Consider the following 12,050-nt stretch of genomic DNA (forward strand, 5'->3'; position numbering starts at 1 on the left):
CTTAACTAGTTCCCTTGTTACTTGCAAAGCAGAAACCCTTGGCAAAGTAATTTTCTAAATGCAGATGTCCAAATGCACACCTCCTATACTGCAAGGGGCAAGGAATGGGCAAAACAGAATGGATCCAGGTCAAGGTATTCTAGTTAATGGTTGTGCCAAGAACACACTGCACATAAAACAGATATCCTCTCAGCACAGCTCTATCTGATGGTCGCCTACTAAAGAAAAAGGCCCAGGGCTGAGAGGCAATACCAGTGTAGGCATGAACACTAAAGTGGCACTGAATTGTTTCCTCTGGAGGCCCACCACAGATCAGCTTCAATTTACTATAACAGCAGAGTTGGCTGGAAAATTACTAAGGGGGGTACCTGCTGCTGCTGCTAAGTCGCTTTCAGTCATGTCCAACTCTGTGCAACCCCATAGACGGCAGCCCACCAGGCTTCCCTGTCCCTGGATTCTCCAGGCAAGGACACTGGAGTGGGTTGCCATTTCCTTCTCCAATGCATGAAAGTGAAAAGTGAAAGTGAAGTCGCTCAGTCGTGTCCAACTCTTTGCGACCCCATGGACTGTAGCCTACCAGGCTCCTCCGTCCATGGGATTTTCCAGGAAAGAGTACTGGAGTGGGGTGCCATTGCCTTCTCCTGCTACTGCTGCTGCTAAGTCACTTCAGTCGTGTCCGACTCTGTGTGACCCCATAGACGGCAGCCCACCAGGCTCCCCCATCCCTGGGATTCTCCAGGCAAGAACACTGGAGTGGGCTGCCATTGCCTTCTCCTAGTTCTGGTCAATTCCAATTTAAATGTAATCTGAAGGCAGCGAAGCCCCCAAATTACCTAGACACAATACTAGGACGCATCAGCAATGGGTTCCTTGGAAGGCTGTTTACTTTTTGCACCTGCATTTGGAATCTAGAGATTACTGGTGCTAACTTATGCAGCTTGCTCACTATTGTCCTGTTTGGAAATGTAATGTAGATAATTGCTATACACATTTTTAAGTCAATCATTTGGACCAAAAAAGATGAGTCTGCCAACATAAAAATGATTATGTGCAAACATATGTCTTAACACATTCTGGAAGAGAACAGTCCCATCTTTTTTTCTTCTGTGTGTGTGTACATATATATATAATTTTTACCATACTCTAAGATATATCAATGGCTATCATAGCACATTCAACATGACAAACATGCAGTTAAAAAAAACAGAAATTTGAGGTTGGAAGTCTATCAGATGTAGTTTTATTCAAAGAGAAAGTCAATATAGAAATGATTTAAATAAAAATGCCTCATCTAGGTAACACCAGGGAAGTTTTACATTCAAAAAATTCTATTTTAATAAGTACCTAAGGAAAATGCAATTCTTGCAGAAACTGTAAAAAATATTGTAAACACAAGTATTTGCATGTCTATCCCTTTGAACGCTGACACCCTGCATCTGTGTTTAATGTCCCCTAACCAGTTTGTACACAGTAAAACCAAGGCGCCTGGTCGTTTCTTCTGCTCTTCTTACGCCTTGATGAGTGTTCAATATGGCACTGACTGGGGACTCGAATACTGTTCACTGAGAAGCAGAGGCCAAATGAAACATCGCATGGTCCAAAGTTGTAAGACATATAACTGAAATCCTTCCACAGAGCTACACGAGCCAGAGTCCATACCACTGCATTTTACAAGTTATATAAGGAAAGCAGAAAACTAAGAGACTTAAAATCATGTCATCAGTATGATAACAATGAGTGTGCCCGAAAAATCTTAAATAGTTTTGCATTTAAAACCCATATGTGTGAACACAAGAAACAATTATAAAGCTAAAAAAAAAAAAAAAAGGTAAACAATTCCCAGGTTGCAAGTTCAGCTGACCACAGAGCCCAGGCAAGTTTGGGAATTGAGTGAAGTGGACAAAGGGGGCCTGAGGACAGTACTCCCCATCCAAAGTGGGTGGCTGCTACTTTGGGTCCGTCAACTTCTGCCGAGTGGGATGACCAGCCCAGTTACCAGATCTTCTGGGATTTTTAAAAAACAGATCCAGAATTTTGTGTAAATCTTCCCATTTTTAAAGATTGGCACCTAATTATTTTTTTTTTCTTTTTTAATGCCTGTATGAAAAATGTAATGGGTAGCCAGTTTTTAAGCCCTGGTTTAGATGAATTAAATATGTTCATTTTGTTCATCCTTCATTCACTCTGAAGGACTCAGTGAATGCTACCTCAGACGCCGGGTACAGCATGACCAAGAGACAACCCCTGCTCCTCTGGAGTTTAGAGTGCAACCAGACAGTCAAACACTGCAGTAAGCTGAAAACAATCATAATGTTAAAACCACCATAGAGTTTTAAAATGCTGTTATTTTGCAATGAAACCTTGCCACGCCAGTGTTTTTCCTTAATCCTCTCCTTTTTGAAGGTAGCTCCATTTCTACCATTTGAAGGATACTGACTGTATCTTGTATCTTATTATTATTGCCTTTGGCTAATTAAATTCTGAAGTGTCTCTCAACCCAGACAGCTCAGAGCTGTCATAATTATATATCATATGTCATAATTATTGTGAGTGCCACATATAACACCCTCCTCTGCATGGCATCAACATTTTCCTTTATGAGACAGAGATTATACATAGGCTCTGCCTTTTCAGAAGGCTTTGTAGTGAATGGAACTGGCAAACCTAAGGCAGAGAAGATTGTAAAATCAGACCACAGAACTGGAAAATTCAAACTTCTTCTTTTTTTTTTTTTTTTTTACAGTTCAGAGGAAGCCCTCAGAAACGTGGGCAGCTGCCTGCACTGCTAGAAAGCACTTTGGTTAAGCGTGCTCATGGCCCTCACCTCCACAGAGTTGCAAACTGAGGGACAGAATCAAGAAGCCAGGAGTGGATTGCCAGACTGGATGCACAGAGGACACACAGATTCTCTAGAAAGAACACTGAAGAGCAAAGTTTCCAGAAAAGAGATTCTAGAATGCATAGATACAGTTTGCTGAGGGCGTCACTAATATTAGTTTTCCACTGATTATGCTATCCCTACAGAGTATCCACTTTTCACACCACAGAAACTGATTACATGATATGCAAAACTTGAATAACTTCCAGCGTGATACCTCAGTTCAGGCTCAGCCTCCCCACAGACACTTTTCCTTGCCTGGTGTGTTTTCCTGCTCGCCTCTCCCGTTCCCCACCCCTCCCTGGACGCTCCCAAGACACTGACAAATTCTGCAACCCAAGCACTTCTCCCCTGGTCTACACATGTGTAAATATAGCCTTTTTCTTTTTTTGTAAACCACATTTTGTTCCCCGACTAGACTGCTCATTCCTTTAGGGCAAAAACAGTGCGTTATTCAGCTTTGTGTCACCAGCACCTAATACAATCCTGCAGAGAAGACGTACGATAGATGCTTATGCAGATGAACAAATCTGTTATTCAGTCACTCCTTAATTCAGTCATAAATCTTACCCTCTCACTCCTCCTTTCCACCCCAAATCTCAAAGAAGAGAGGCTGACAATCTTGACATGAGAGGTCTTGTAACTGTGAGTAGCAGTTCAGTTCAGTTCAGTCGCTCAGTCGTGTCCGACTCTCCGCGACCCCATGAATCACAGCACACCAGGCCTCCCTGTCCATCACCAACTCCCGGAGTTCACTCAAATTCACGTCCATCGAGTCGGTGATGCCATCCAGCCATCTCATTCTCTGTCGTCCCCTTAAAGTATTGGAGTTTCAGCTTTAGCATCAGTCCAATGAACACCCAGGATTGATCTCCTTTAGAATGGACTGGTTGGATCTCCTTGCAGTCCACGGGACTCTCAAGAGTCTTCTCCAGCACCACAGTTCAAAAGCATCAATTCTTCGGTGATCAGCTTTCTTCAGAATCCAACTCTCACATCCAGACATGACCACTGGAAAAACCATAGCCTTGACTAGACGGACCTTAGTTGGCAAAGTAATGTCTCTGCTTTTTAATATACTATCTAGGTTAGTCATAACTTTCCTTCCAAGGAGTAAGCATCTTTTAATTTAGAGAATGTGAATGGCAGTTTGCAATAATAATTTTCTTTAAACATTTACACAAGTTACACGTTCCTCAGAGGCGGTGACGCTGAAGAGTCTGATCCAAAACTGCACTTCCCATGTTGGGAAGGCCAACATTTGAGCAGCCTAACTTTTTCTACCTGCCAGCTCAAGCCCCTGCCTCTAAATAGGGGGTATCATAAAATGAGATGTTATCTAATATTACTCAGCAATAATATTTTAATTGCAGTCCCATTCTCATTTGAACATCCTTTTCCTGGGCAAGGCTCCCAAGAACCATTTATTTGTTTTTCTACACCATACTGATGGTGATCCTCTTTCTGCGTCCCCCTGACACGGTGGCCGTCTGTATGTTTGAAGAGTAAACCTGTGGGGTGAGTGGATCTGAACTACTGATTGCAAGAAGGGAGCTGTCGGGGGAAATGTTACTAAGAAGATATCAACCTGAACAGAAAAGGTCACTGGACTAGTAGGAGAAGTACATTTGATGTAGAAGACATACTGATGACAAGCACCATCTGAACATGGAACATTTTAACATATTTAATGTGCTGTCTGGAAATGTGTACTCAAAAGAATGCTCTGGGAAAACTCTGGCTGCATGTGCTATCTGGGGGAAACAAAGGCTTTCAAAAAGAAGAAACCAAAGGGGAAAAAAACCTCACTCCCAACGAAATGACATGCTAAATGCTGATCAACCGAAACGGGCAAAAGTCAAGACAATTGGACATGACTGAGGTAACTGTAACCTCCTGTCTTCCAGAGAATGCTTATTAACAGGATATCCTAGAAAAACAGTTTTCTGTTTACATTTAAGGAGATCGACTACCTGAAAAAGAGGCATGAAGAATGCTGATTATATGTTAATATTCAGGGGAAGCTTAAAAGAAAAAAAGAAAAAAAAGCTAAATAAAAATGACAAAACATGCTCCAGGTTCTCTCTGTGTGCTGAATTCTTAGTTAGGACAAGGAGACATCTAACTCTATCCCCACCCCACTGACCTAATAATACGTACATGCGAAGTGTCCCTAAGAATATATATAAAGTGGCATGCCACCATCATGTAGGTCTGTCAGTGTCACAGACTAAACAAGCAAATCAGTCAATTCTATGTGAACACTCTGCTTTTAACCTCATGGTTTCTTTATTTACCCGGCAGCTGCTGTAATTCTTCTTAAGAGATTATTAAAATATTAAACCAACAAAACAAGTTGGAAATTGGGCTGATGTTTATTCTTTCATGCTCAAAACAAGCTGTTACTTCTTAAAATCTCCAAAATGTGCTGAAAGTTCATAAGTTTATGAAGACAGTTAATACACTGTTAGGTTCTAAAATGTAATGTATGAAATGCAATGTTTTGACTACTGAAGGACATTCACTGTCATTTATACAGCCACACACAAAAACTCAGGTGGAAACCTGAGCTTTACAACTCAAGAATAATATGTGGTTAGGCACATTAAGGGAAGTAAACTTTATTTAGCTATGCTGATCTATTTAGAGGTAGAAGAAATTACAGTGAGAGAAGAGGAATCAAACATGAGGAAGCACAGTTTTGGATCAGACTCTTCAGCATCACCATCTATGAGGAAAACGTAACTTGTACAAACGTTTAAAGAAAGTTATTACTGCAAAATACAATCCACGTTTTCTCTACTACTCAGTTACAAGGCCACTCGTGTCAAGATTGTCAGCCTCTCTTCTTTGAGATTTGGGGTGGAAAGGAGGAGTGAGAAGGTAAGATTACAGTGAGTGCAAGCAGAAAATAGAAATGTTTTTTAATTTAGAAAACAATAGTTAAAAATAAAGCTGTTCAAAAAAATTTTTTTTAATTTTAAATAAGCTGCTCAATTTTACTTCTAGGTGTATGTATATGAAAAACAAAAACACACATCCACACAAAAATTTGTACACATACATTCACTATTATTATTCATAATAACACAAAAAGTGAAAACAATCCAAATCTCCATCAAATGATGAACACTAGAGTGTTATTAGGCAATAAAAAAGCTATAAAGGACAGGTATACCTCATTTTAGTGCACTGTTTTGCTTTATTGAGCTTCACAAATAATTGTTTTTTACAAATTGAAAGTTTAACATGGCAACTCTGTGTGGAGTAAGTCTATCAGCACCATTTTTCCAAAAGCATTTGCTCGCTTCAGGTTCTGTGTCACATTCTGGTAATTCTTACAATATTTCAAACTTTTTCATTAATATTATATTCATTATGATGATCTGCAATCATGACCTTTGATGTTACTGTATTATAAAAAGATTATGAATCACTGAAGGCTCAGATGGTAAGCAGTTTTTAGCAACAAAATATTTTTAAATTAAGGTACATACTTTTTTTTAGACATGCACAGTTAAAAGTTTACACTATATAGTGTAAACAGAATGTTTACACGCACCAAGAAACCAAAAAATTCATGTGACTCACTTTATTGCAATATTGGCTTTATTGCAGTTGTTTGGAACTGAAACTCACAATATCTCCAAGATATGTCTGCAGTGATACATGCGACAACATGGCCAAGGCTCAAAAACATTATGCTAATGAAACAAGCCAAACATAAAAGATCACATATTGTATACTTTCATTTATATGAAATGTCCAGAGTGGGCAAATTACCTACAGAGACAGAAAGTCGATGAGTGCTTGCCTAGGAATAAGGGAGAGGAGGGAATGGAGAGCAACTGCTACAGGGTTTCCTTCCAGGGTGATAAAAATGTTCTGAGATTAATGGTAGTCATGGTTGCACAATTCAGTGAACATAATCAATTTCATCTGCTGTATATATTAAATAAGTGAATTATGGCATGTGGATTATAATTCCCTGGTGGCTCAGATGGTAAAGAACCTGCCTGCAATGCAGGAGACCTGGGTTCTATCCCTAGGTTGGGAAGATCCTCTAAAGAAAGAAATGGCTACACACTCCAATATTCTTGCCTGGAGAACTCCATGGCCAGAAGAGCCTGGTGGGGTCACAAAGAATCGGACATGACTGAGCGACTTTCACTTCACTTCACATGGCATATGGATTATATCTCTGTAGAGCCATGAAGTAAGTTCTTTCTATCCACCTTGTATATTTGTTAATTATTCTTGCTCATTTCTTCAGTTGATGATATACTTTAAATCTTCATTCATAGTGAAGATGGCTTTTCATTTTAGAAAAGAATCATCCTTTTCCTGCTACTTATATAAAATGACAAACCTAGGTTTCAACCTTAACATGACTTCTGATAATGAAAATTAACAGTATTTCTTAGTTAGAGCCAGAACAGAGCAGAGAATCTTGCCAAGAACTCATCTTAATTAAATCCAGAAACCAACAGGACAGAAATCAGGAGGAGGAGGGCTGAGGGGACTAAAGAGCTTTCTCATAACTGTGGTGGTTCTTTTGCATATATAGAAATGTTTAGAATGTCCTCAGCACAGCTGCAAAGTATTAAGAACGTTGTAAACACATACACGGTAAGCTCACGAGACACACTTCTAACAGAAATGCAGAGGGAGAGCCCGTGGCCAGCGGGCAGCTCTTTAGGATGGCATAGTGTGAGAAGTGGCCCCAACGTCTCTCACCCCACGGATCTGACAGGACAGTGTCTGAAAGGTCTGTCACTAAAGTCAGCCTGGTGCCTCCACCTGATCCTTGCTAAAAAGTATTGGCCTCAAGGGACAACACAGTTAAAGTCTCGGAAAACATTATACAGGCTTTTCCCTCTGGTGGGTCCCCTGATCCTTCCATACAAACCCATCTGAGCATCAAACCGCACATCCAAGCAGCAAACGCCAGCAGGCGCCCCAGGCAAGAACTCAAATCTCTGGCAGGCTCTGACTCTTGGATCCTCACTTTTGGTCCCTGTTCTTTTTGGTGATGTGCTAGCTCTCCCTCTCCCCTATCTCTCTCTGATATTCCTCCACCATTTTTGGTTTTGCTTGCTCCTTGGGTCTGCCTTCCCCCTGTGCCTTAGCCCAGGTTCCACAGTTAACTCTGACACAACTAAACGTTAGGACCCAAAGGAAAGAGCGAAGGCTCAAGGGAATGAGGAACACACAGAATGGGGGCTCTCGGGACAGAAAGAGGCAAAAAAGAGGCACACAGGCCAGTGTCTCGGCTGAGACACAGTGACACAGAGGCCACATCAAGGCAAGATAAACCCCGGGCTGCTCCTGCTGAGAGGAATATTTCAAACACATTCTGCCCAATTAACAGTTGTTCCCCATTAAGGAAAACTTACGGGTAATATCAGTCAGCAGCTTGGCCCACATAACCTAAAAGCCTAAACGTCAATGCTTCCAGCACAATCAGACATATTCGCAAACTAGAAAGATTGAAACATTTCCTTCCAATGAGATTTGTTTACAGTAAGTGTACCCTGGTCTGACAAAGCCTGATGTTTGTGACTGTGTATAAAATGGATTAACAAGTTTTCCCATTACGTGGCTTTATAGAAAGTTTCTCAGGTGAAATCAAAACGTGACTTATTAACCTATATTATTACACAGCTTCTACTTTAAGAGCTGAGGTGGACATGCAGAGTAGGAAATACAACAAGGCCTTCCAAGGAAGTCTAGCCTTTTTAGTCTCTGGTCATTTCTGGGAGCAAAGGAGTTTATTTCTGAAGGAAAAACTGGAAAATTCTAAGGGTAGGGTTCTCCTGGCTTATAAACTACAAACCACTACTCTATACAAGATGAATTACAGAAACAAGGGAGAAATCAGCAAAACACAAAAGTGGTGCACAGCTGCACAGATGGGTGGTCTCAGGTCTCCCAGGTACACACGCAGCATGGAATCAAGAGACACCTGAGAGACTGGAGTTGCTGTTCACGTTTAGTCACTTTGAATACTGTGGCCCCCCTCGCTTTTTTTTTTTGAGGCACGTGGGAATCTTAGTTTCCCAACCCCTGATTGAACCAGCGCCCCTAGCAGTAGAAGCACCGAGTCTTGACCATGAACCACCAGGGAAGTCCCAACTAGCCCTTTTTAAAATTATTTTAATTAGTGAAAATAAAGGAAACCATACACCACATGCACCTCGAAACTATTCGTGGCATTTTGAGACCTTCCCGTGAGTGGCCAGAGCAGAGCAGGGGGACGATGAGGGAGAGAGGCAAGCACTAGTCACAGGAGGCTGACCCGCTGCACGACTGCACTCAGATTTTATCTCAGGTGAACAGGACAGCTCTGAGCAGGGCAGTGACATGGTACATTTTTACAGCTTTAACAGATTGATGAGTGGCAAATGTTTTCTGGTAGGACAAAAGTAAAAGCAGCAAGACCAGTTGAGAAGAACTATCCTACCCCTGGTGAGCAATGTTGGCTTAGAGTCTAGGAATAGTCACAGAAATGAAGTAGACATGGCAAAATATGGTTTCAGCAACGTTCCTGAGATAAGGCCAACAGCACTTGCTGACAGACTAGAATACAGAGATGAGAAGCAGCAAGTGGAGACTCTGGAAATGAAGAGCAACGGAGGCAAGGAAGCAGAGGCTCTATTTACAGAAGTACTGTTGTAAAGGGAGCACAGACATGAGATATAACTGGGGGCGGGCGAGGGTGCGGAGTCAAGGAACAGGGGGGTTGTTCTTGTTGGGTGGGCCAGAGGTATAGCTATTTGTGTGTTTAAGATAAAAGATAGAACAGTAGATTGGTGGAAATGAGCCAAGAGAGAGAATCAGGAGTCAGGAAAGGAGGGACTTCCATCACTGGCACGATAGGAAGAAATTTATTCAACTGACAAATATTTATCAAGCACCTATTAGACATTCTTTGCTCTTAAGAAGTTCACAGTCTAATGCAGGAGAAAGTAATATATATAAATCATTAAACAGCAAAGCAAGACCCATCAGAGGTATATACAAAGTATTAATGTACTATGCTAGATAGAATGTTAATGTACTATGACAGATGGAGGGGGGGCAGACAGCAATGTACTGACATCAAATGGCCAATTAACTTATCTGAATTATTAATATATTTTGGATAAATATTTTCCAAACAATTGTTCCCAATTCTACTCTCGATAAAATAAAGATTCCTACTTTTATGCTTCTAAAGAACTATACAAATACAAAAAGTGGCATTTATTTAGTACCAGACTGATGGAACCAGTTTTAGCAGTCAATTAAAAAATTCAGGAGTAGAAGAAGATGGCAGAGGAGTAAGACAGGGAGATGGGGGAGATCACCAGCCTCTCCACAAATACATCAAAAACTCATCAAGATATGGAACCACTCCTACAAAGCAACCTCTAGGTGACAGCAAAAGACCCCAGGCCTCCAGGGGCACAGGCTAAGCTCCCTGGAATGAGGGGGGACAAAGATAAAGACACAAAAAGGGAAGAGACAACAGAGAACTTCTGGAGCGGAGCTTGTGCCCCAAGGGAGGGAAGGAATGGTGAAGGAGGAAGAGTGTCCGTGCACTGGGAAGCTCCCTCTCAGGTGGGACCGGGGGTACCAAAGGGGAGAGCCTGCAAAGCTGGGACCTAGAAGGCAGAATACAGAGAAGGCTGCACTTCCCAGCCCCTAAGCCGCTCACAGACCTTGGCTCTGATCAGATGATGGACTTGGGGAGCTGAGAAAAATTTTAAGTAGTGTTATCAGAGACAATATCTGTCTCTAATAATTTTTGAAGTTTTACTTACCGTTTAAATTTTTTCCCAAGTGCTACAGGAATGAGCTCGGGAATAACTTTTCTACTCTGCAATGTTAAGCAGCTAGTGACAAAGAAAGGAGTTTTACAGAAAGCAAGGACCATCACTTTCACAGCAGAAGACCTGCTGCCCTGGAGCCAGGACTTGGAAGGACTGCTCCAGGAGCCAGGGTGGGTTCACACACACCTGTGTGTCTTGTCGGGATCAGTCACCTCCTGCATGAGGTCAAAACCTGACCCAACCTCTGGGCATCCTGCTCAGGCCGTCCTGCTCTGGCCAATCAGGGAAAATCAGTGAAGCACAATACACGACATGAGTAAACACTACTTTATTCCAAAAACTTGTTCATATTTTCAAAATGATTCATTTCAAAAGTCACTTGTTTTTGATGCTTCAAGAATACCAGCTGGATTAGGTAAAGTTTGCTGTTCTCAAAAACTACAACTTCTGGTATTTTTAAAAAATCATATACTGATTCTACAATGGAAACAACCTCTAGAGAATGACAAAGGTTCAGGATCAGAGATCTTTGAATCTCAAAATAAAACCATTTCTGAGCTAATGTTTCCCACCTGGACAACTTAATCGTCTCTCACTGCACCTACCTGCTGAGCCGCATCTCCATTCACCAAGTGAGGCATCATGGCCAGCTCTCCGTTCAGCAGTGGTGGGAGCTCCAGAGGGATCTGGTCGGTCATCATCATTGTGACGTACATTCATGGAGAATTTCCCTCCACTGGCCTCCTGCAAGAAAATCACCATTTTGTAAAAAGAACTCAAGACCACAAAAATTCACCTGTAACAAGTCAGCTCTTTAAGTGCACCGTCATGAGGTCAGCTGAAACTCAAATTCTTCCAATCGGTGTTGGATTTAGAAGGGATGAAGCAAAACCCAGGGTGGCTTCCCAGGTAGCTCGATTATTAAAGAATCCGCCCACCATGAGGAGACCTAGGTTCAATCCCTGGGTTGGGAAGATCCCCTAGAGAAGGGAATGGCAAGCCACTCCAATATTCTTGCTTGGAGAATTCCATGGACAGAGGAGTCTAGTGGGCTACAGTTCATGGGGCTGCAAAGAGTCGAACCTGACTGAACAAATAAGCAAAACCCAAGAAAAACAGCTTGAAATTGGAGACCATAGACCTGAGTCTCTAAGCAGTCAAGTAAACACAACCTCCAGTTTCTCAGCCTTGTTATTTAGAAATTTATGAATAATGTTAAGTCCCCTAAACCCAGAAATCTTCCTCAGAATAAAATGAGATAATTTGAAAAGATAGAAATGAACATTTATCATGCTATCTCTAAGGTAATTACAAAAAATGAAGCCAAAGAGAATGACTTCTAAGAAAAGTTTTTCTCT

General features: G+C 41.5%; 1 protein-coding gene across 4 annotated transcripts in view; it reads right to left on the reverse strand.

Moving 5' to 3' along the window:
* Positions 1-12,050, reverse strand: part of FNDC3B (fibronectin type III domain containing 3B) — a 376,057-nt gene that overhangs the window by 286,125 nt on the left and 77,882 nt on the right. For all 4 annotated transcript variants that reach the window (XM_088839060.1, XM_088839069.1, XM_088839078.1 and 1 more), the window contains exon 2: positions 11,298-11,436. In XM_088839060.1, coding sequence (XP_088695186.1) covers positions 11,298-11,408 — 111 coding nt within the window. In that variant the 5' untranslated portion in view covers positions 11,409-11,436. The remainder of the gene's footprint in view (positions 1-11,297; positions 11,437-12,050) is intronic.

Source organism: Moschus berezovskii, chromosome 1 (assembly GCF_049115385.1).
Source record: "Moschus berezovskii isolate FMDL1 chromosome 1, NW_MosBer_1.0, whole genome shotgun sequence".
NCBI classification, from domain to species: Eukaryota; Metazoa; Chordata; class Mammalia; order Artiodactyla; family Moschidae; genus Moschus; species Moschus berezovskii.